We start from the raw sequence: 26,234 nt of genomic DNA, 5'->3' as shown, positions 1-26,234 counted from the left end.
GTTGTTTGGACATGGAAGTAATGAGTCCTTCAGCGGGTTTGTGTCTTAACGTTTTGATATTTTTAAAAAATTATAAAAGCACTGTGCTTTTGGCTTAACATTTTCAGAACACAGAGAATGATAAAGATCAAGATGGACTTATTCACCCATAATACCTCCACTTAGAAACACTCTTGAAATTTTAGTGGCTGTGTCCTTTTTTTAAAAAAACAAATTATATTTTGTGTGCAGTTGAGGTTGTACTGTGCGGGCAATTTTGTATTCTGGTCTGTTAACTTGCCATTGTCACTTAAATATATTATTATGTTTTAAAAACTTCTTCATAAATGTCATTTTCATGAGCTTCATTGTTTCCCATTGTTTGACTGTTGCATAACTTTTTTTTACCAGTCCCAAATCATTGATATCTAGATTGTTTCCCACTTTTCACTATTATAAAGTACTCTTAAGTAACATGTTTTGTATAGAAAACACATTTTTGTATATTTTTGTATTTTACATTTCCTGAAGATATATTCTTCAGGCTAGAATTACTGGGCCAAAGATGAACATTTTCAAGACCCTGGATACATAGAGTTAAATTGCTCTCTCACTAGATGTGTGTGGGACAGTCATTTTTCTTTATGCTAATTTGTTTGATAGTTTTAGGTTTTAAAAATTATTTCAGAAAATAACTCAATTTTTTTTAAAATGTTGATACATGCACTAACTAAAACATCAGTGTTTCTATTTTTTTTCCTTTGCATGGAATTCATAGCAATTTAGTTACGTAGCACTAATTTTCTCATAGCTCTGATTGGTAGTTTGATGTGTTCAGAGTTTAATAAAGTGGGAATACAAATACATTATTAAAACACTATTCTAGAAAAACTTAAAAAGAAATGATACAAGGCACCTCTGGTAATTAAAAGGTTGAGAATCTCTGGGCTAGAGGGCTTTCGTTTCTTACTAGTTTTTAATAGAAATATGCATTAAGTGGTTACTGAGTACTGGTGCCTGGAATAATGATGAGGGATCCTTCCCTGCTTTAGAGGAGCTCACTTTCAAGGCAGAGACATGGTTTATAGTGTCTGGAACTATAAGTGCACTAACATTAGGCATGTGTACGGAGCACTGTTGGAGTACACAGGAATGGCCTGGGAGGGAGGTGGAGGATACCGGGGAAAGGCCTGGGATGCTTCCTGGAGGACATGGAGCCAAGTTAAAAATGTAGAACCTACTAGAAGTTGACTTTGATGGGTTAAGCAGTGGGGTGGAGAAGAGAATGAGGATTGCTAGAGCAGAGTTCTAACACTAATCAGTGGAATTTCTAGACATTTTCAACGTCTTCATATCAGAAACATGATAGAGAATATTTACTTCGGTTGTCCCTTCTAAAGATAAGTATGTGAAGTAATGCATATGTTAGTTGTTAGCCATACCACAGTGCCTATGTATTTCAAAACATCATGCCGTAGACCGTAAATATGCATACCTTTTGTCAGTTAAAACATAATAATAAAATATTTTTTAAAATGACAAAAAATAAAGTGTATCTTGTATGAATAACTCATAGTCAAATCTTTTTTTTTAATCCAGTCTGACAGTCTGGATTGTTTTGTTTGAATTGGATCCTTTAATCCATTCACATTTAATGTTGTGAGGGATATAATTGAAACTACTGTTTCCTGAGTACCATGTTTTTCCTTGGTTTGGTTGCTTATTTTGATTTTTTTCATTTTTTTGTGGAGCTGCCTGAAGTAAATTTCTTTTATGTGAATTTAAAGAAAAATGCCCAAGCTTCTAGGGACACCAGGTAAAGGCAGGGACATGACAAAGGCAAAATGAGCCAATATGTAAAAGCAGATTGTGTTGTCTGCTTACTCACTGAGTGTTCACGGACTTCTTTTGGCCTTGGGAGCTACAGCACTTACAGATGAGGGCATCTGTTTAGAAATAGGAAAGAACTTTATCTAAGCATCCATGGGCGGTATAGAAAATAGGGAGTTTCATTCCTCAAACATTTGTTAGGTGTCTGCTCTATTCAGGGCATGTTTAATATACCTAGTTGCATGTTAAAATTCTCTGGTGAACTTCTTACACTTGGAGGTTTCCAGGGCTCCACCTAGACCTGCATAATCACAATCTCCAGGCAGCAACATCCTGAAATCTGTATTATTTTGGTAGACAGATTTGAGATCTACCAGAGATAGAAGGAGTGAGGAAGATGGAGAAAAAAATATTTCTTCCATGCAAAACAGTATGTGTGAAGGAATAAGAGTGGAAGAGGGAAAGGGGAGTAGTGTATTTGATGATAACACAGGATTTTTGTAGGTAAGAGTTTGAAATAGAGCTGCAAACCTGAGTGGCGGATGGATGATGAAGATGGTGAAGACATTCAGTAATTCTTACTGAGGTCCTTCTGCCACTATTGTCAGTTCTGGGGGCAACAGGTGACACATATGGATCATTTACTCTGACAGGCAGTGTATTTAACCTTTTATATATATTAATTCATTTAATTCTTCCAACAACTCTAAGTGGTAGGCTCCACTACTATCCCCATTTTACACATGAGGAGGTGAAACCCAGAGAGGAGAAGTGACTTGTCCAAGGTCTCTCAGTTTTCGGGGAGCCAAAATAAAGCCCTGGCAGTCTGGCTTCAGAACCCAGTGGGATGCTCTTGACCTGTTGGCTCTACCCATTGTTCTCCAGAGAGATCTCTGTTACAATAAAGAGCATTATTTCACATTAACACTATGGAAGACATAGAAGGCACACAGAGAAGGGAGTAATTAACTCCATCTGAAACGTACATATGTATGTGTGTGTTAAGAAAACATCATAGGCAACAGCTGAGCAGGGTATTGACAAATGAAGAGTTTTCCAGGCGTACAAAGTAGATAAGAACATAACTGCCAGAGGGAATTGCACACACAAAATCATGGAAATAAACCAATGTTGGTTTTGGTACTCCAATCAAGGTTTTAATGCAGAGTTGTGGCATAATCAAAGATGTGCTTTTAGAAAGGCTACTGCATCAAGAGAGCTGGAGGTGGTGGGGGATATGGAACTTGGGCGTATTCCAGGTGGAGGTGTTGAGGCTGGCAGGCAGACACAGCCTGGGAAGATGCAAAGGAAGGGAAGGGTGTGGGTGACAACCAAAGGAGCTGGCACATTAGAGATACTCCACAGGTACTGTTTTGCATGAGACAAATGGATCAGGGACAGAGCATCTGCAAGGGAGAAATTGCCAGGTTTTGAACAAGAGCATGTGGGAGACTCATGGTGTGATTAACAGAAATAAGACAGGTGGAGGAAGCAGTTTGGGGAGCAGTACATTCCGTTTGACATGTTTGAGTTAGAGATGCCTGAGGACAACTAGTTTGATGTGGGTGTCTTGCTCATAGAGGTGGTATCTGAAGCCAAGGCTGTGAATCAGCTCACTAAGGGAGGAGGGATGCTTGGGTGTTCAGCTTCTCTGATCTGCCACTCTCCTTTGAAGTGTAAAACACTGTGCTGATTTTGACATTCTAGGCCGCTGAGTACCAACGGATGGCTGAAGTGTGTGCAGGGTACAAATACCTAAATAAAGATAGGGAAACCTTACATCCACATCTGACAGGGACGTCAAGCTGTACCTGTCAATTGGTTATTCAGTGTGCACCTGAATGGCAAAAGTCTTCAATTATTGCACCAGACAAATCAAGGTCAAAATTGAAGGGCCAGGTGTCTGTGGGTGCAAAAAGATACACTGCATAACTCTTTATATCCTTAGTACATTTGTTTCTGACATAATGGAGAAACGTGTGTTGGTGCTAGGTTTCAATTTTGTGTTTGGGCACTGCAAAATATTCTAGTTTGCATGTCACCAGTGTGATATGAAGAGCTTTAGGTATTCATTTACATTTCTAATTACACTGAAAGCTGTTGGAATGGAGTCCCAAATGCCCCAGCCAAACGCACCAGAGCCTGACTCACCTTATGCTTGAATTTCCTCAGGCATAAAAAAATGCCTTTTGGCTATAGATCAAGAGGTTGGATAATGAGGACTGATGTTAGGCATAGGAATGCAATGGCAGGGAAGGAGGGCTGTTGTCAGAGAAGTGAGGATGAGTATGAGAGAGCAGGAGAAATTCTTGTGACCTCTAGTGGTGATCCTGAAAGTCGTCCTAAGATAATTTCATAGATACATACATTATTCACCAGTGCCAAACTGCAGATGGTTGAGGCATGCAGTAACATGTTGATCTCATTCGCCAGCACCAAAGCACCCTGCTATGTGAGGACATAAAGTTCAGTGGACATTTAATTTTTATAAGAGACTGGTGGATTTGAGGGGTGGATGTGTCTCCATGTGTGGTGTGAAAGTAAACAATGAGGCATTTTTATCTACCGATTAGGAGTTCTGAGATGAGCCTCTCAAAGGGGAAGAGAGGATTTGGACAAGTGCCTTAAGGCAGGGGAGCAAATGTGTTAATACCATTGTGGGAGTGGCAAGGGGCAAAGGAAGAACAAATGTCTATTTCTTTGCTTCCCAGCTTGGGCCAAGAAGCAGATGGCAGATTTGACAACAGTGCACTTAGCAGAACTGTCACTCTGGAACATGCTGCCTTGCCAAGTTGGCAGCAGCCACATTTGGGAGTGTGGGAGTTTATTAGACAGGAATTCCAGACCTTGGAGGTGTGGTCTCCCCATACAGGTACACTGGGAAATCCAGCTCTCATTAGGATCCACAAGTCATGGTCAGCCGATTTATCTACAAAATTGAGGTATAAAAGATGATCAGGGATAGATTTTGTTTAGTGAAGGACCTATCCAGACAATTATATTAATTCTCCATTTTTTTGGTATCTACTTTTAATGTTTGAAGTTGTATTGAATGCCAGAAATAACTCTTATCTGTGGATCAAGAAATTTGTTTTTTGCTACCTACTAGAGGCTCATTAATTTGAAAATGATTTATTATTACTCACAATAAGTCCTGAGGCATGGGGCTTGGAGCTGGAGATAAAATTATAGGCATTGTCCCTACCCTCATGGAGGCTGCAATTAGCAGCAGGGACATGGTGGGGTGTACAATTAAATGGGAAATTAGGATGTCATGTGATATATATTCTGTTGGGATTAGGTCCAAAGTACAATAGAATAAAGAAGTGAGGACGATTAACCAGTGTTTAAGGGTAAGAACAAGTTCTGAGGGAAGTCAGCCCTAAGCGGAAGCCCGGAAGCTTATGGGTGTATAGAGGGGGAGGTTGCCAGTGGAAGGTGGGTGGGGTGCTCTGCTGGTGTTTCTGAGAAAGAGAACAGTATATGTAAGGCCTGGAAGTGAGAGAGAAAGCGTGTCTAGAACGTATGTGGAGGTGTGAGTGTTTGGGAGGGTGAGTGAAATCACAGGAAATGGTGGGCTGTGAACTTTGGGAGATAAGAAGCCTCATGAATGGCCTTGTTTGTTGAACTAAGGATTTTGGACTTTATTCTGAGAGCTTTAGGGACCCTGATTTTAAGCAGGGCCTCATGTTTGCACTTAAAAAAATGTATGTCTGACTGTTATAGGGGGAAGGACTGGTGAAGATTGAGACTAGAACATGGGAGAGCTAGGAGGGACTAGGACATGGGAGAGCTAGGAGGTTGTGGTAGTACTGAAGAAGAGGGACGATGACAGCCTGAACAAAGACAGTGTCTGCGGGCAGAGGGTGGGGAATGGAGAGGAGGAGGTTGACTTGAGAAACTTAAGAAGGGAACATTGATAGGATTTGGACACTGATTGGACATGGAGTTGTATAAGACAGAGAGATTAGAAGGATGCCAGGCACTGGGGTGTGGGAGCTGGGATGGATACCTGTGCCATTGCCATTCACTGAGAGGAGAATGCAGGAGTGGAACATATTTGGGCGGGGAGTGAGGTGGCTACAGGTCAGGTTCTGAGGGGAAGCAGGCTCTGAAATAGAGATTTACATGTACCTTATTAGGAAGTGCTCTGAGAATCAATTCTGGGATAGGAGTGAGGTGGTGAAGGAAGAAGAATTGGGCAGAAGGAGAAGTTGAGCTGCAGTGGTGACAACACATACTGAACTCATTCCTACAGGGAGCTTTGGAGCTGGAATGGCCCGTCAGAGTTGTCCTCAGTTTGGAGAAAGGGGGCCAGGACTGTGTACCATGTTCTTCACCTTGGGCAAGGTGGCTCTCTACAGCCCTATACAAGTCTTAGATCTCCATTCAGGGGAGAGCTGTTAGTTGCCAGCTGTCACAGCAGTTGTAAGAATGTATCCTTTGCTCATGGAAGTAGATCTCCACATGCCACAGCATCGACTACAGGGTATGATGTTAAGCAAAGCATGTCCCTGGACTTCTTCCTGTGGCTAAAATGGACTAGATGACTACTATTTTATTTTATTGGAAGGGAGGAATGAAAGCCCTATTTCTCACCTGGTCACCCTCTTTGCCTTTCATATCTTGCCCCTCAACATCAAAAGGGGTCTAGGTTCTTTATCTGCAAACATAGCACTTGCCTCACTTAGTAATTATACATTCACTGATGTGATTATGTAATTACTGTCCGTTTCCCTGATTGTAAGCTCCATGAGAAAACAGCTTTGGTTCTTGAAACATTATATCACCAGTTAGCATGTTGCCTGCCCTTTAGTAACACTAAAATATTATTTGAATGAAGAATGAACATCCCATGAAAACCAGAGGATTTTATAACTAGGAAACCACCAGATTTAATCAGCCCATTTTTAACAGATACAGATATAGGGGTTCTGAAAGGTGAGGTGGTTCTATAAGACCAACACTGAATTAGTGGGAGAGATCTCTTAGAGTGCATATCATTGCTTCTGTTCCTCCTAGAGCTGGGGCTAGAAGGGTCCTCATCAGGGCAGGAGAGGGAGTGACCAGATATTTGCTGCTTTTTTCCTGTTGAAGTGGATGGAGAATTTGGTGGTGTTATATTAGGATCATATCAAATTGACATAAGCTGTACTTGCTTAAAAGTGAGTCAGCCAGTTAAGTCAAGAAATGAGTTTCAGTGCAATCTAAATTGAGTGGTAGGGGCTCCATTTATATTTCTCTTTGAAATTTTCTGCAAGTTCACCCCCCTGCCCTTCCTGGCAGCCTTTTAAACTCACCTTTCCAAAGGCATTCTCTCTAGTGCATTGATCTAGCACTTTACAGGCTTTCCTGGTATTTCTCACTTGTCTCATGTGTATTTCTCACGCCCACGCCCATGATCACAAGGAAGAAGAAACGGTGTCCTTCTCCATTGTGGCTGAGGTTCTGAGGAATGGAGTATATGTGAGTCCCCTTTCACCCAGTTGTTTGTTTTAGCTGGAGTGTCTGAATCAAAGCCACTGCTAATTGTACTCCACAGTGATTGCCACCAGTTCTTTCTTGTTTTAGCTTCTTACTACATCAATTCATTCTCTAGTTCCTTTGGCAACTGTAACATTGAAATAATTGTATATCCTGGCTGTAAAGGCTGGGCAAACACAATCATGATGAGGCCTGCCTGGGAGATTTAAGGGTTATCCTCCACACAATTCCCATGTCTTTCACTTTAGACAAAGAGATTTGTATTGCTCAGAAGCAGAGAATCTAGGTTTCTGTGGAATCTGTTGGAGTTGGAAGGTACCTCTGAGGTCATTTTGTGGCACAGCAGGACTGTCTGACCCATTTTTATGTTTTATTACAGCAAAATGTATCTATGGAGGAAAAGTTCTTGCAGAAGGCCAGCGGATTTTAACCAAGAGCTGTCGGGAATGCCGAGTAAGTGTTAATTTTATGGTTCCTATCACTTCTGGAAAACGAATAGATAGATGTGTGGGCTTTAGATAAGGTTCTTGAGTGGGGCATATTGGCCTGGATAGGTCCCTGAGGGGTGGAACTCTCTGCGGTGGGCTGGAGTACAGGATGGGGAGGATGCAGCCACTGTCATTTATGTGGTTAGCTTGTGGTCAGCTGTGGGTCAGGTAGCCTTGGAAGAAGCTATTAAGGCAAGGATGTGAGAGGAGAAAGAACTAACAGCTACTATTAGTTAGGGAGGCTGGTGGGTGGCCCCGGGAAAAGGTTTTGAGTTGGTGTTAGGGGAATCAGTCTGCGATGCTAGTTGTGATAATACTAATTCTACTCCCAGAGGGCTGATATACTGTTAAAAATGCCTCTTTCTCCTGCCTGCCCGTCCTATGTATTACTTGAAATAAGGTGTATAAAATCATAGATCTCATTCAATAATCATTCAACAAATATGCATTAAGCAAATGCTATATGACAGCATTATAGTGTCTGGATATACAACAGTGAACAAAACATAGTCACTGCCTTTATAGAACTTGCAGAGTAGTGAGGGAGATAGTAAGAATTAAACATATAATATAAAGCCAAATTCTATAAAAGTATGAAGTAGGCTGAAGGAATAGAGAGGTCTGAGGTGGGGATGGGTGGACTAAGAAGACCGCTCTGAAATGTAAGTTTGGAACAAAGCCCTGGGTAAGGTGTGGGAGCCAGCCATGCAAGTATTTGGGTGAGTGATTACTTAACCAATAATTGCTTCCTAGGTAGATGAGGGAGAAGGCACATTCCAAACAAAAGGAATTGCACTTACAAATGCCTAAAGCAATAAAGACAGCAGGTTTTACTTAGGGACCTACAAATAATTTGACTTGAGTGAAGTTCTAGAGGACATGTGCGAGAGTGATGAGAGATGAACCTGGACAGATAGACAGAACAGGTGAGAATGAAACTAGTTTGGACTTGATCTTAATGGAGATGAGAGTTCATTGAAGCTTGCGCGCTCTCTCTCTCTCTCTCTCTCTCTGTGTGTGTGTGTGTGTGTGTGTGTGTGTTACGAGCAGCCATGCATTTCCAAAGGTCACTGTGATTGCAATGGGAGGAGTGATTGGAGGAGCACCAGATTAATTTGAATAATTGTAAGAAATCACCTAAGGTTATGATTGAAGGCAGTGATAGTGAAGATGTACAGGAAAGGAGATTCGAGAGCTGTTTGAAAAATGGAATTGAAAGGACTCGAGTGATTGGGTTTGGGGAAGGCTAATATGATGGGGAAGAGAAACCCAGATGATGTTCAGGTTCCTGGTAGAGTTGCAGGGAATACCAGTTTCTGTTTTCCCAAGTAGCCAAAACCTCCCGTGGCTAACGTAGGTTAAAATGACAATGTTATTGAAATGATATTGGGGGACTCGCAGAATCCTCAAAAGTCCAGACCAGGCTTGATACTTGATAGAAACCAGAGTCCCAGAAATTAGGAAGCAGAAACCATAGCAATGGCCTACTAGCGGGGATCCTGGCAAGCACATTGCTGCTGTGATGAGTGACTTTCAATCATTTCTACTGTCCTGGAGTCACTTATACAAGATTTAAAGTTCAGAGAGAGGACATATGATTAGCGAAGTTTGGATCATATGTCCAAGCTCTGATTGTTCAGGATGGGGAAGAATTCAACTCCTTTATCCTCTGTGTAAGGAGCTGGTTACCTGGAATTACCATCCCATTAAGACTGCATGCAATGGAGAAAACATTCCCCAAGAACACTGTGTACTCATGGGAAGGGAGACTGGATCAGAAGAAGCCAAAACGTGATAAATGCTCTCTGCATTAGGTGATGACGAGACACTGATGCAGGAAGAGGGACATTCAGGAGGAGGAACATGTTTTGTGGGTGAGGAGGGAATGAAGAGCAAATGAGACCAGGTTTAGACGTGTTGAGTTTGATTGTATTTTGGCTATCTACACAAACTCTAAAACTTAGTGGCTAAAACTTATATTTTATTATTATTTCTCGTGGTTGCATGGGTTGAATGGGCTCAGCTCAATGATTCTCACTTGGGTTCTCACATGCAATTGCAATCCGATGGCTGCTGGAGCTGGAATCCTATGAAGGCTTGACATGGCTGGCTCTCAAAGATGGCTATTTTATTTTTGTGTCTAGCACCTCAGCAAAGATGAATAGAAAGAGATTTCTCTCAGGTGCGCTCTCTCTCTCTCTCTCTCTCTCTCTCTCTCTCTCTCTCTCTCTCTCTCTGTGTGTGTGTGTGTGTGTGTGTGTATGAGTGTTCCTTGTTCTCTGCAGCCCCTAGACATGTCTACCTTTGGCTTTTTTTTTTTTTTTCTTTTTCTTTTCTGATACCGGGTCTCGCTCTGTCTCCCACGCTGGAGTGCAGTAGCACAGTCTCGGCTCACTGCAACCTCTGCCTCCTGGGTTCAAGCAATTCTCCTGCCTTAGCCTCCTGAGAACCTGGAATTACAGCCACGTCATCATGCCCAACGAATTTTTGTATTTTTAGTAGAGATGGGGTTTCACCATGTTGGCCAGGCTGGTCTTGAACTCCTAACCTCGTGATCCACCTGCCTTGGCCTCCCACAGTGGTGGGATTACAGGCGTAAGCCACTGCACCTGGCCCCTTGGGCTTCTTTATACCATGGTGGTCTCAGGGATTTCTCACATGCTGGTCAGGTTCTCCCAGAATAAGCTTTCCAAAGACCAAGGTGAAAGCACCAATATTTCTTATAACCTGGTCTCCAAAACTGGAACATCATTTCTTCTACATTCTAAAGGCTATATAGGCCCAGGCCAGATTTATTGTAGAGGCAGACAATACAAGGGCAAGAATACCAGGAGGCATGATTCATTAGGTAGACAGGCATCTTTGGAGACCAGCTATCATAATAAGACTTTGTTATATAATTTTCTACTTAAAAATACCCACCTGCAGCCAGGCCTGGTGGCTCATGCCTGTAATCCCAGCATTTTGGGAGGCTGAGGCGGACGGATCACCTGAGGTCAGGAATTCAAGACCAGTCTGGGCAACATGGTGAAACTCCATCTCTACCAAAAATACAAAAATTAGCTGGGCATGGTGGTGCATGCCTGTAATCCCAGCTACTCCGGAGGCGGAGGCAGGAGAATTGCTTGAACCCAGGAGGCGGAGGTTGCAGTGAGCTGAGATTGTGCCACTGCACTCCAGCCTGGGCGACAGAGTGAGACGTCAATCTCAAAAAAAAGTAAAACAAAACAAAACAAAACCCACCTCCAGCGTATCATAATGGGAAGTTACTAACCTAATAGGTTAGTGGATTTCCATGGCTGAAAAACATTAGGAATCAGAGAATTCCTTTAGTTGGGTGAAAATCTATCCCCCCTGTAACTTCTATCCAGTGGCTTTACTTCTTCTCTCTGGAGGGTAAGAGGGTGAGTCTAATTACTCTTACAATGTAGCATTGTGGTTGAAAGGTCAAAATCTGCAGTCAGGTGGACCTGGGTTTAAATCCTGAAATTTTACCTAATTGTTAATGAAGTTCAGAGTTCCTTGTGTTCTTTTCCCCCATTGGGTTCTAGTAAGAGCTGGGTTGGAGAATATCACTTTAGATTATTACTTCCTCCTGCACGGTATTTTTTCTCACCTCACCACTCCCACTGCAACATAATGGAAGATAATTACAGGCATAATCACTAGCCCTGGAGGAATGTGGAATATTTTGCCTAGTGCCTTGTGTTGAACTGTCAAACCCATCCCTTTTCTGCCTAACATGAGCTGGGATACACTGGTCAGAATAGTAACACTTCTTACCTATCTGATCCTGGTTTCTAGAAAATAGAGCCTGAGGCCTAGGTATTTGTGTTGATGCTTTATTTATTCTTTGGTGGTCATGGGGGTGGATAGAGGAGGGGGAAGGGTATAGTCCTAGGAATGCAAGAGTGAGGCACAGACAGAAGGAAGTATGGAAGGAAAGGCAGGAGAGCAAGTACAAGATGGTGCATAGCAGAAAAGCCAGAACCCCACAACAAAGCACAACTGGCTTTGTGAGGCATCTCCTGACAAGCTGACAGAAATCACTGTGTCTCAGAAAAGACCATCCTTGCAAGTGCTCTTACTTACATTGTTTCATTTTCTTTTCATCACACCTCTGGGAAAACAGACAGGAATGCATTTTAAAGATTGAAAAGAATGAGGCATTTAGAGACTTGCAGAAGCACTCAGGGAGATACTAATCAAAGAAGAGCTTGAATTTTGTTCTTTATGGAGGACTAGGCAGGACTTTCCCTATATTCTGTCTCTCATTGGCCAGACTGTACCCTAAAGGTTAGCTTCCTTGAACCTCCCTATTTTGATTTCCATTCTTGCCCTCTTGGCTGCTGCTGGGAATGCCAGAGATTCCACAAGTCCGGATGGTCTGGTGGGTACGCACGTGTGGTGGTCTCTCTGCATCAGTGGGTACTGATGCAGTGGGTACTGCATCAGTGCCTAATTATGTAGCTGTGTGTCTGGAATTGGTGGGTTCTTGGTCTCACTGGCTTCTCACTGACTCAAGAATGAAGCCGCGGATCCTCGTGGTGGGTGTTACAGTTCTTAAAGATGGTGTGTCCCGAGTTTGTTCCTTCAGACGTTCAGATATGTCTGGAGCTTCTTCCTTCTGGTGGGTTCATGGTCTCACTGTCAGGAGTGAAGCTGCAGACCTTCACGGTGAGTGTTACAGCTCTTAAAGGCAGCGTGGACCCAAAGAGTTAGCAACAGTAAGATTTATTGAAAAGAGCAAAAGAACAAAGCTTCCACGGTGCAAAAGGGAACCCCAGCCCGGTTACAGCTGGTTGGCTGGGCAGCCTGCTTTTATTCCCGTATCTGACGCCACCTACATCCTGCTGATTGGTCCATTTTACAGAGAGCTGATTGGTCCACTTTACAGAGAGCTGATTGGTCCATTTTGCCAGAGTGCTGATTGGTGCATTTACAATCCTTGAGCTAGACACAGAGTCACAGAGTGCTAGTTAACTAGAAACAGAGTTAGCTAGATACAGAGTACCAATTGGTGTATTTACGAACCTTGAGCTAGACACAGGGTACTGATTGGTGTATTTACAAACCCTGAGCTAGACACAGAGTGCTGATTGGTGCATTTACAATCCTTGAGCTAGACACAGAGTCACAGAGTGCTAGTCCTCCAAGTCTCCACTAGGTTAGCTAGATACAGAGTACCAATTGCTGTATTCATAAACCCTGAGCTAGACACAGAGTGCTGATTGGTGTATTTACAAACCCTGAGCTAGACACAGAGTGCTGATTGGTGCACACACAATCCTCTGGCTAGATGTAAAAGTTCTCCAAGTCCCCATCCAGTTCAGAAACCCAGCTGCCTTCACCCAGTGGATCCTGCACAGGGGCTGCAGGTGGAGCTGCCTGCCAGTCCCAAGCCAGGCCTGCAATCCTCAGCCCTTGGGCTGGCTGTCCATGGGACCGGGCACCACGTAGCAGGGGGCACTCAGGCTGCGGGGGAGCCCACCACAGGGGGAGGAGCTCAGACATAGCCGGCTGCATATCCCGAGCCCTGCCCTGTGGTGAGGCAGCTAAGGCTCAGGGACAATTTAAGTGCCGCGCCAGCCGGCCGGCACTGCTGGGGGACCCGGTCCAACCTCTGCAGCTGCTGGCTCAGGTGCTAAGCCCCTCACTGCCCTGGGCCAGCGGCGCCCGCTGGCTGCTCGGTGTGCGGGGCAGCCAAGCCCGCGCCTGCCTGGGTGCCCCCTGGGAACTCTCACTGGGCCCCTTCCCGCCTGCGCCTCTCCCTGCACACCTCCCCGCAAGCAGAGGGAGGAGGCTCCGGCCTCAGCCAGCCTGGAGAGGGGATCCCACGGTGCGGTGGCGGGCTGAAGAGCTCCTCAAGCCCCGCCAGAGTGGATGCCGAGGCTGAGGAGGCGCTGAGAGTGAGGGCTCCTAGCACGTTGTCACCTCTCAGCTGGACCAAATGGATTTGGTGGCTCTTATTTGGGTGTAGAGGCTCTCCACTCTGTGGCAGGGGCAAGGATGGTGTGATAGCAAGGGATTTAATGATCTCTTGATTGACAAGGAAGCTCTCAGGGCTGGGAGTAGGGGAGCAGGTGGGGTGGTCAATATCCTATAGGTGGCACATTATCACACAAGGATGTCATGTGGATTAAATGAGATAAAACACATGGAGAACTTAGTACAGTGCTTACCACAAAGACCATCCTCAATAAATGTGAGCTATTTTTGTTATTCCATATGACCATACATGTCCTCTTTGAATTTAAGACAGATACCATGCTCTCTGAACATTGCTTTACTTCTAGGAAGGGAAAAAGGTTGGATTCTAAAATCCTTGCTTTTGTCTTCGACTTCAGGGAAAGCTGGGATGGTTAAAGGCAATTTTGCCCACTGTGGTGATGGTACCAGAATCAGCCATATCACTTACAATTAGCAAATCCTTTTCCATTTTGAATGGAAGCTGTGGGTGACTGTAGCAAGGGTCACTATTATGATTCAATGTCTATTATGAAAGCAGAGCCAGGCAGGCACCATTTGAGACCTGTAGAAGATATGGGCATGGATTTGAACGGCCGGTTATTTAAATAGCACTTACTACTATTACTGGCACATTGCAGTTGCTCTATACACTTGGGTTCATCTTTTACTGTTTTTTTTTTTTTTTTTTGTTAATAATTTAGAAAGAAGTTGGGGCAGACTGATTATTCTCTTGCATAAGTAGTGTGTGTGCCTGTGTGAGTGCATGTGAATAATTTTATTCTGTACAAAAAAGTTATTTTTCCATTTATTGTGTTTTCTATAGTTATTTACTACTTTGTATATAAGAGTTATTGACAATAATTTTTAATATTTCTTGAGCACTTATTATTTTCCAGGCACAATTAGAGCATTTAAAACATTTATCTTGGCCCGGAGCGGGGCTCAGCACGTTGGGAGGCCGAGGCGGGTGGATCACAAGGTCAGGAGATCGATACCATCTCGGTCAACATGGTGAAACCCTGTCTCTACTAAAATACAAAATTAGCCAGGTGTGATGGCGCATGCCTGTAATCCCAGCTACTTGGGAGGCTGAGGCAGGGTAATCGCTTGAACCCGGGAGGCGGAGGGGCAGTGAGCCGAGATCGCGCCGCTGCACTCAAGCCTGTTGACAGAACAAGACTCCATTTCAAAAAAAAAAAAATCATATTCATCTCATTGAAACCTCATAATAATTCTGTGCGGAAGGTAATACCCAGATGTGAAAATCAAGGCACAGAAGAACAAGGCCACATAGGTAGTGAGTGAGCCAGCTGGGATCAGGACCTGGGTGGTTTGGCCCCACAGCCTCCTCTCTTAGCCTCTCTACTGCCACTCCTGATAGTATTAGACTGACTTGGAAATAATTCTCATTTCTGAATTTTAGAGGGGCAGATTGAGAAGGATTGATTGATCACTTTTCAGTTTATCTAAGAATATCACATTGGTCAGGCTATGGCCCATTGATTCCCTTGATAAAGGTAGCATTTATAAAAGGCCATGGAAGAGCTTTGGGACATATTTAATGGATATTGTCAGCAGAGAGTGAGGATAATGGGTATAGGATCAAAGGGCCTCTTATTTCTCCCAGGCAGTTTTTCTCACGATGTAAGCCCTAATGCTCTATGGAATCTGTTGTATGCAATAAATTAAACTTTCTCTTAGGCATCTAAAATGGTATTATGAAAGTATTATCCTTGGGAGGATTGAGAAAATAATTGCTAAAATAATTTTTGATATTCTGTCATTCAGATGGAGATCTTCAGTTGGCAAAAGGATGCCTGGAGATCCCTCCATTTTCATTTTCCTGGGATCATTTTAAAGCTTCAGCAACATCAATTAGACAAAAAACAAACTCTTGTTTCAAATATTTTCACCAAGTGTTTCCAGGAATTACCATAATTTTTTTTTAAATCACCATGAATAAACTCTCCTAGCAGTCTTATTAATTTTGCCCAATTATTGCTTTTCTGCAAAATTTCTTTATCCTAGCAACAATTTTTGACTTGAAGTTGTAAGTTTTATATGTTGTTAGAAATTCAGGTTAGTGCACAATGATTAGTACAGAACTTGAAAGTGTATATATTTGACCAATGACATGGAGACAAGCCACTCTAAATGAGAAAGAAAAGAGGAATTATATTTTTTCCACCAACACAGAACTCCAGGGATCATAAAATAACATACCATAATCAGAAAGACTTAAAATGTTAATTATCAGGTACTTCTTACCAGAGATAGTTTTGAAAATAAAGCTGTAAAAGGTTTGTGCCTAATTATGTAGCTGGACTAAATGGATTTGGTGGCACTTATGCAATTGTAATCACAGTTCATATTATTTTCAAATTCATGCAAAAAGGTTTTTCTCCGTTTAAATATTTGGGATTATGATCTTACTCATTAAATATGTTAAAGGTTGATTAGAATTGTTGACTGATTTAATCAGTGGAGCAAACCCTTTTTATAAAAATAGAAGACTTGTGAGTGATTATTTTAAAAAAATCTTCACATTTTTAATATTTTGTTTTTACAAAAATATATACTTATACAATTTGGAATATAGAGGTAAAAATATAAGGAAGAAAATGGGAATCACTCCAGAATCTCACCACCTAGAAAAAATCTTTTAACTATTTGATTTTTGACAGCAAGAGTGAAATTTATTTTAATTGTCTTAGTTTGGGTTCTCCCAGAAGGAGACCCTGAGCTAAGGATTTCAGTACAAGTGATTTATTAAGGTAGTGCCCCCAGGAGAAACCAGTGAGGGTATGGGGAATGCCAGATGGAGAAGGGGAGGAAACTGAGCAGAGGTACAATTTTAGATGAAAGGTCAGACATGCCATGATCCCACCATGGGCTCTGGAGCATGCATTCTACCCTAGAGAATATCTCTAGGGTAGAATTCTTTATCTCTTTGAGGTAAAGAATATCCCATACTATTCATTCATTGGCTTTGGGTCATACCTGTGGGAATTGTAGAACTTGCATGTAACTCTCTGCATGGGCAAAATCGCTCCAGTGCCCAAGGGCAGTGCTCTGAGAGTGACAGAGGTGAATCAGTTGCAGCAAAGCATTGATAAACCTAGAGGTGCGCGCATAGAACTGACAAAAGGATTCAACAGTGTCAGTCAGTCTTATTTATGCCAGGAGGCAGCAGATCATCAATAAATATATTAAATATCGAAGGATAGACTTAGAGGCAGTAATGGTAAGTAATTCAGCATTGTGATTTCCTCTACATTTAATTGCTGATAGTAAGATTACTAACTTCTATTGATTGGTAATAACTGGTTTGTTTCCCTGTTGTAGAAAGTAAGGCACATCGGGTAGGGACACTTGCCTTACGACTGGAGATAATTTTTGAGGCTAGATGCCACCCATCATGGTCTGGATTCAGGAATAAAAATGAAGTGCCGTTGCAAAGTGGGGCAGAGAGTGAATAGCAGGATCAATTCTCAGGTCTTAGGGACAATTCTAAGATGGGAGAAAGTTAAGAGTTACCTTGGGAAAGATTGGGAATACAGATAAAAGGAGAAGAAAAGACAAGACTAAGAATGCCAGAGACTGGACTGTCTGGACTGGAAATTCTGAGAAATGAGAGGAAGCCATGGTGCAAATATTCCAAAAGATGAGCAGTTGGAAATTTATATTTGACATACACAATTGTGTTACTGTTCCAATTTAAGAATGGGTATTCCTGATATAGTGGGAGTTCTTGCCAAACAAGAGAAATGTGGAACCACTGGGATGACAGTCTCTTGAAGATGGAAAACTCACTCTCTCCTGCATCCTTCTTGACTGTACACCTTCATCCTATTCTTCCACCTATGTTGGGAACTACCTTTTGGCCTTAAATGAGACACCTCCTCTTGAGCTTGCTTCTTGGTTGACTTAAGCATCCCCTTAAAAATGAGAGAGAAAAAGTAAATATTTTAGATAAAATAAGGGACTCTCACCATTTAAAAAAATAGTAATTAATGGAATAATTTTTTAAAAATTGGCATCAAACTTAATACACATGCTAGTAATGTCAACCAAAAGGACCTTGGATGAAGTAAAGTCATAAAGATTCACCTTCTGAATATGATACACGTTATTGTAAGTGATTTTATATCTAGGGAAAATCTAGTGCTCAGCTAACTGATCCTCTTTCAGTTCTTTCCTGCCCACATGCCTTGGCTCTTTTCTGCTCTCTTTGCCAGGAAAGTCCCTTTTTCCTTTATTCCACTAATCAAGTTCCCCCAAATGTGGCATCTTCATAATTTCTCCCAACGTGAGCAGAATTAATTATTATTCTATGACACATTATAATACTTTTATTAGAGCATATTTTTTAGACTTACTGTTCTGTATGTGTTATGGTTTCTAGTTTATGAGGCTTTATTCCCCCTTCCATCCAAACTGAGAACTCATTAAGAGCAAGGAAGATATGCTCTCTATCAATGGATTCACAATGCCTGTTATCCAGGGGCGTGCCAGAGCTCACATAAGCTCAATTATATATAACTTCCCAACATTGCTTTGAGTGATACCATGTTAGTAGCTCAAAATCAGCCATCCTGGAGTATTTACATCATAGAAATTAAGAAATGTTATAAATTAGGCCTCACCTGCCCAAGAGTTAATGTTAAACTTTTATCAGTGCATCACTGTTAGAATCCTTCTGCTCCATAGAGAAGATACTTCAAAACTGTTGAATTTGAGGCTTTTAGGATATAGAAAGGGACATTTACCTTATATTCTAGGGGTCTCATTAATTTAATTTGTGGCATTATCGTTTTTAGTGGAATCCCTGGGAGTATTAATTATTATATGTTGTTATCACTGCAGGCTATTAACAAAGAACATTATAAGTTTGTTCAACTGACTAAAAATGTGAACATCTTTTTCTTTCCCTAATATTTGGCTTCCAGGGTGGAGTTTTAGTAAAAATTACGGAAATGTGTCCTCCTTTGAACTGCTCAGAAAAGGATCACATTCTTCCTGAGAATCAGTGCTGCCGTGTCTGTAGAGGTAAGTGGGCTTGGTGGTGGGCCATGCTTGGGGTGAGGCTGGGGCTGGCCTTGGGGGTCATGAGAGTTTAATGAATAATGTGATGATAATAACATGGGTCCAAAACTCTGAGCTGCTCCTTAAAAAGGTGCATATCCTATTTACCTCTCTCAGTCATAGTCTCCTCAATTGTAAAATGAGTATAATAATAGTATCTACTTAATTATATGCTGTGAAGATTAAATGGGATAATGCATAAGCACCTACCATCATGCCTAGCATGTGACACATGTTCAATAAATGATAGTTCCTATAATAATGCTAATGATAATTCTTATAATAATAATCATTATCATCATTATTACATTTTTCTCATGAGTGAGATTGGGAAGCATTCTTTTCAGCTCCGTCTGTTGGGCCAGTTCCCATACTCTGGTAGAGAATGATGTGTGGTGAATCCTTACTTATAGGTTAGAGTTTTATGCAACATTTTTACTCCCTGCAAGGAAAAATGCATCAGATAAATAACACGTGGTTGCTAATTAATTACTGGGCAAAAATGGTTTTGCTTCATCTTCCTGGAATTTCCTTCATCCCTAAATTTATTTAAATTTTTATTTATTATTATTAGTAGTTTAGAGATGGAGTCTCGCTCTGTCACTCAGGCTGGAGTGCAGTGGTACGATCATAGCTCATTGTAACCTTGAACTCCTGGGCCCAAGCAGTCCTCCTGCCTCAGCCTCCTGAGTAGCTGGGACTACAGGCATGCACCATCACACCCAACTAATTATTTATTTATTTATTTATTTTTAGAGACTGGGTCTTGCTATGTTGCCCAAGCTGCCCTTGAACTCCTGGCCTCAATCAATTCTCCTGTCTTGGCCTCCCAAGGTGTAGGGAGTACAGGCATGAACCACCATGCCCAGCCTATTTTTATTTTTCAATTGTTATATAATAGTTGTGCATATTTTGGGTGTACACGTGACCTTTTGATACATATATACAATGTGTAATAATCAAATCAGGGCAATTGAGATATCCATCACCTCAAAATTGATCTTTTCTTTGTGTTGGGATCTTTTCTTTGTGTTACAATTCTTCTATTTTGAAAAAAGAGAATAGTTAATTGTTCAGTATAATTACCTGACTGTACTATTCAATAAATTCCTTTTATCTAACTGTATTTTTGTACCCATTAACCAAATTCTTTTCATATTCCCTCCCCGCGCCCTTTCCCCTCATGGCCTCTTAAACTGATCTTATGTCTTAAAACCCAGCTCAAGTATCACTTCCTCTCCGCAGCTACTCACCCAAGCAGAATTAGATGAATTAGGAGAACCTAGGATTTGTTCAAAACCTTTAAAAAAATCCAGCTAAACTCATAGGTATTATTTTAAAACTATACCTACCATAAATACTTCAGATTCTCAAATACCCAGTAAGTGGTATTCTTTTAATTTGAGCTTTGAAGCTTCCAGAGTTAAGGAGATCCCAGCAGCATAGCAGTTTAGCTCAGGTAACCTCATATTTTGCTTTTTTTCCTATCTTTTCTGTAGCAGAGGGGTGGCAAAACTTCTTTATAAAGGGTTACAAAGTAAATATTTCTGGCTTTGCCAATAAGAGGTTTCTGTTACAACTAACAGAAGAAAGTTAGCAAGAAAGCAACACAGACCATAGGTATACGAATGGGTGTGACCATGTTCCAATGAAACTTTATTTACAAAAACAGGTGGCAGCCTGTAATTTTTGACCCCTCCCTTAGCACCTTCTGGTATATGAAAATGTTGTATCTTTCACCATGGCATGTTTTCAGCTTAGGCTTTCTGTGCTTGGTCATGAGAGCCCTGGGCTTTGGTAAAATTCTTAGGAAAATGTAGTATGTTGATAGCCAGAAATGGCCCCTAGAATTAGTGATAGGCTAACTATGACATCAGAATATCTTCCTGGAATCTGCTTTCATGGTTATAAGCTTATCTGCAGCTGGTATGCTTTAGAAATACCTAAAGATTGAGTGGAATTTTCAGAGTGATGCATTTATTGGTAACCAATAAAATGGTTAGGTAGGTCTTATAATTTAATGCAAAATCCATCACTTGCTATTTGTTGGGGTGCCAAGTGAGACTCAGTTTATGTAAATCCTTTCTGATTTATGGTTTCATTAGAGCAGAATCATTGATTAGGCCACAGAAATTCAGGAGGGATTTCATTACCCTGACCCAATTTGCAATAGAACAGGTGCCACTGCTTCTGTTAGCACTTGTCTGCAATGTGTCTGTTACCAATGAAGATGCTGAGAGATGTGACATCTCATTGACAAGAAGCAGACGTGCAGGATTCCCATTGCTAGCAAGCAGTGGTGTTTACCAAACCTGATTCAGCTTTGAGGGAAGAGTGGGAGGCAGGAGGAAGACCTCATAGATTTGACCTTAGGCAGGGCCCATCTATGAAATCAAGAGCTTTCTTTTTCATACCCAGTTCCTTCTCAGCCAGGAAACAGTCAGCTCTTTCATTTGGAAGCTAATGGTTTTCTTCAGAGGTATGTGTGTGTGAGAAAGTTATTTTATGCTCTTTGACTGCTCTACATTTGGACAGGAACTAGAGCATGTCTTCAGAAAAGACATGGTGGGAGGGTCTTTTCACAGGAGGTAGATGAATTAACCATTTGGATTTCTTCCGTACTACTCCCATCTCAGAATCAGACTCTGAAGTAAAGGAGGCAGCATTGTTGACTGAGGCCCTTTTCAGAAACATCTACTGTCATGACCTTCCTTCTTGCTGATCCATAGCAGAGAGAATCCCAGAACATCCAGCCCACTTGTCCACATGCTAGGGCCTGCTCTGCCCATCAGGCAATCAGGAAATGAAAGGCATATTTATCTGGATAGTGAGATGTCTCTTTTTCATGAAACCCTACAATTTAAATGACAATTAACAAAGAACAATGCAGATGAGTTCAAAAGTCTGTCATCTTGAACTAAGCCCCCCCGTGAATTTTGCTCCATATCTCTTAATTCCATCTTTAAAAGTAACATAATCGTCTCTCACAATTTTGTGAGAAATACTTTTGCTCTTTATCTTCTGTTTGATTTTTGCCTTTTCCTCTACATTTCTGAGTGGACTCACAAGAGGAGGGGAGGGGGTTGGACAATTACTGTTCTGACAAGACCTGGAAAGCCCAGTGGACTTCTAAAGCAAATTATTCAGTTCTTCTTGCCTCCTCCCCTTCTCTGAAACAGAAAGTAATGAAAAGGTGAGAAACACTCGATTTCTGTGTAAAGTAATTTGTATCCTGCATATGGAGAGGCAGCATCGTTTGCTCTGTGGACTGATTGTCCACAGACTGGCTGGCAGCATCGTTTGCAGAGAGGTGGGACGGAGATGAGCTGAGGCGCATCTTTTCGGGAATGAGCTCTGTGGTCTGCTATGGCCGTACTGCCTCTGCCACCCTGATGTTATTGATTACAAAAATCAAAGTGGCCGTGGCCTTTCAATACCTGCACCGAAGGCCTTTCAATTAGCATATTTATCATCTCTCTCTTACTGTGACCATCCAGTCATTAGTCTGAGGGAAATTACCCTGTGACAGTGTCATTCCTCGGAAGTCTAAGTCGAAACCTTTCTCATGCCTGCCTGGAGCATTTGAAGTTTTCCAAGGTTTATTTTCTTTAGGACTCTGATGAGCCACCTTACCTGGGGAGGCTTAGACTGGGAATTTGAGACAACTTCCAGAGAGTGGCTTTTGCTGCTGATCTCAATTTGCTTAATTATAGAATATCCATACGGCTCTCCAGTCTTTTTAAAAATAACGTTTATTTTAATGATCACATTTTGTGAATTGATTATTTAAATACAGGAGACAAGGTAGGGATGAAGATATGGTCCACCCACATAGAATGTTTCTGTCATTGTCATGTTAATGAATGAATGACCTTATTTTCAGCACTAGCTGATAGGCTTTATATATTTTACAAATGAAATAAGGTTAAAACCCATTTTGCTGAGTTATAATTGATTTCCTCAAGTTATAGCTTGCTAGCTTGATTATGAAGTTAATTTTTTTTAACTGAGTCTTACCCAATTTTCTTATATGGTTACTGTCCTCCGCCCCACCTTTTATTGAGTAATCAAGATGAAAGATACAGGCTACATCTTTACATTTGATTTTTTTCTTTGTTTGAATTAAACCTAGGACTTTAAAGTTAATAAGAACAGGTTCTGACTGACTTATGGTGTTCACTGTATCAACAAACTGGTCTCCAAGCTAGGGGCCCAGGTACCTTGTCTTCAAATTTTGTGTCATGGCAGATGCTGTAACTAATTCCCTTGTCCTTTAGGGAAAAATGAACATAACGAAGTCAATGGGCGGTTTAATCCACAGGGCTATTGGAGCAGCTGGGACACCCATAGGAGAAGAACTATAGAATTGCTAGGAAAGAAACATGTAAAGGGAATCAAGGTGATGGATGCTGGCAGGGAGAGGCCACTTTGCAGTTCGTTGGACTCACGGTCTCAGTCACACAACAGCACCACCCGAACAGCCTTAATCACCACTGCAGCTTTTCTCTGATACCTCAGGACAGTTTGTGCTGGCAACATGAAATTCATTTACCCTCCTCTTTACCTTGAGGTAATGGCTGTAGCAGGAGCCTGCCCACTTGAAGTGTGAGGCCATTAGGTGGAGAAGGGGAGTGTGCACTGGAATAACATCTAGGCTCCTGCCTGGGAAGAAGTAATAAAAGCATCAATGTAGACCCAGCAGAAAAAGATTGCTCATGAATTTCTGGTGCTCTCAGTTAAAGGATGGAAAAAAAAAAAAAAAAAAAAAAAGGTCAACAATATTGACCATGTATTCGCAGGACCACTCCAGGAAAACAGACCCATCATTTGACCCATCCCGAAATTCTTAACATACTCCTCAGGGTTTTATTCCCCTCGTAATCAGCTCTAATTGTATCTTCAATGTCGCCAATGACGTTGGAGGGTTTTGCTGCATTTTTATGACTTCTAGTATTGGGAAAAAGTTCTTTCCGACATCTGTTCCAAATGCATTTATCTGTAATTTTAATTCAGGCTTACTTGCCTTGTCATCTGGCCTGGACGGAAATTAGCTGAGATTATTTGTACTGTTTAAGATTTTATGCCCTTCGATTAAACCCTCCCAAAGAGTCTTGGCATCAAATGATTTCCCCCTCACCCGGTCTTCCTCATTGTTTTGGGTGAATTTATAATTGAAATGGTTTTAGAGAGAGGATTTCAGGCAATTTGAGAAGAAAAGAGACCTGAGAAAAAGTCACTTAATTAGAGTGTAAACTAGCGCCTAAATAGAGGAACTGGCAGTTCACAGATGGACCAGTTCCTCTGCGTATTGATAGATGAGATCTGATCAAAATCCCAGCAACCGTGGGCTAAAGTGGACTGGAAAGACAGGGCTATATGCTCAACTGTTGGGGCTGGGGACAGAGGACAGTCTCAGTGAGTACATGAATTCATGGCCCTAAAAGTGCTACAGTGGATCAAGGCCTATGAGGCTTCCAGAAGTAGGCACATTTTCCCAGAGAGGAAACCTGACACTAAGGCTAGGCTGCCTCAGACCTTAAGGAAAGACCCTTAAATGTTGACTACTGTAGAAGAAACCAATTGCTTTCTAAGCTAGAACCTGTGAGAGTTGGGAGTTCAGTCTCTATTAGGCCTGTTCTAATGGCCCTACCTTCTGTCCACAAAAGCTTAAGGAATGTTCTCACTCTCAAGGGCCCAGGCTTCTCCTGTGTTTTGTGTGTTGCCTGTGGAGTACATAAAGGCATCCAGTTCTCATAAAGACCTTTCAGCCATCCTTCTTAACCAGTCCGTGAGTGGACCTGACTCTATGTGTCTGAGGCACATGGAGTATGCTGCCCTCACTATACCATTTCTCCTTATATGAATTTCAAGGTTGGGTAAGCAGTAGTGAATGTGAGAGATATTGATGTTCTGAGATTTTAGAATAGAGGACTCTGGAGTGCACTTTTAGATTGTCCAGGTATATAATTTCAAAGGCAACCTGCATGACCTGCTGGGGTATATTTTAGGGACAAGAGATTGAGGAACTATTAGTGACCCATTTATTCCTTGTTGTGGAAGAAGTTACAGTAGTGAATCATAACGATGTATGTCTGTCATTGGCTGCAAAACCAAGAGATGAAGCAGAATCAGTGATGGTTCCTCGATAATTATAAACAATATAGAGTGGGATTTGGAGAGTGGCAGTGTGGGGGGCCTCAGTGTAATAGGCAGAGCTTATTATATGCAGATTAGGCTAATGAATTTAATGAAAGTAAATCATTTGGCTAGTGTTACTGGTCATTCATGGCAACAGAACTCGATACAAGACCACCACGGCATCCAAATTTTAGGCTGCTTTCAACCAGAGGAGAAAGTGTGACCCCAACATTTACATTTTCTCTCATTAATTTCTTTGTACATATCGTGGGCACATGCTTCTCTAAGCATTTGGGACTCTTACTCTTTGTACAGCCAACCTCACTCATCCTTCAAATCTCTTCTTTAAAACATTGTGTTAGGTTTCTTCTCTGCATACACTCCTAGAGCACCCTGCCCCTCTCCATCATAATATCCCCTTGGAACCCAGTGCTCGAAGTCAGTCACCCCTGCTAGAATGTAGGATGAATGAGGACATGTTTATGGTATTTTTTGCTATATTCCTATTGTCTGGTTTAATGCCTGCACATGTGCTAGGTGCTTAAAATTTGTTGTTCTTAAGAGGACAGTGGAACAGGACAGTGATTAAGTACTCCAGCCTCAATCAGACTATGGCTCTGTACCTTCCACAAGTGCACCACCTTCCTCTAACTTCAGTTGTCACATCTGTAAAGTGGGGATAATAATTCAGCTTCATATAATTGTTATAAGATTAAATGGGATGATGCATGTAAAACACTTAGTCAAGTGCCTAGCATATGGTATGTGTTCAATAAATGTTAATTATTGCTGTTGTTACTTCTGTAGCAGATTATTTGGGATTCTCCAAACTTACTCCTTCTTCTTCTTCTTCTTCGGTTGGCATTCCATTTCTCCCACTAGGATCCGGGTCCTGCTCCTCTCAAGTTTCTACCTATTATAGTTTTTTGTTATCTTGAAGTGATTTATCCTTCTCTGAAACATTATGACATTTTTTCCTGCTCACATCTGACTTAACAAAGATTGCCTTGATGGAGGCCATATGTGGTTTATTGCCCCTTAGGGATTATAATTTCCCTGTGGGCAGAGTATCTTAAACATCTTTGAAGTGTCTGCAGATAATTATGTACTGCTGCAGCCCACAGAGTAGAGGCCCCATAAATATTGAGTGAATGATTATTCACTCACTTGTGCAGAAAGGTAAGTGGGCTTGGAATGAATATTGCTTGAATAAAGGCCTCCATTAATTTAAAAAACACATTTTTGAGAAGAATGGTTAGG

The 26,234-nt window shown here is 41.6% G+C and overlaps 1 protein-coding gene across 2 annotated transcripts in view; it reads left to right on the top strand.

Moving 5' to 3' along the window:
• Positions 1 to 26,234, top strand: part of NELL1 (neural EGFL like 1) — a 932,437-nt gene that overhangs the window by 264,196 nt on the left and 642,007 nt on the right. For both annotated transcript variants that reach the window (XM_001092540.5, XM_001092655.5), the window contains exons 10-11: positions 7,673 to 7,746; positions 18,701 to 18,800. In XM_001092540.5, the coding sequence (XP_001092540.1) occupies positions 7,673 to 7,746; positions 18,701 to 18,800 (174 nt within the window). The remainder of the gene's footprint in view (positions 1 to 7,672; positions 7,747 to 18,700; positions 18,801 to 26,234) is intronic.

Source organism: Macaca mulatta, chromosome 14 (assembly GCF_049350105.2).
Source record: "Macaca mulatta isolate MMU2019108-1 chromosome 14, T2T-MMU8v2.0, whole genome shotgun sequence".
Taxonomy (NCBI): domain Eukaryota; kingdom Metazoa; phylum Chordata; class Mammalia; order Primates; family Cercopithecidae; genus Macaca; species Macaca mulatta.
The sequence above is the reverse complement of the archived record's forward strand: the minus strand, read 5'-3'. Positions and strand labels throughout refer to the sequence as shown.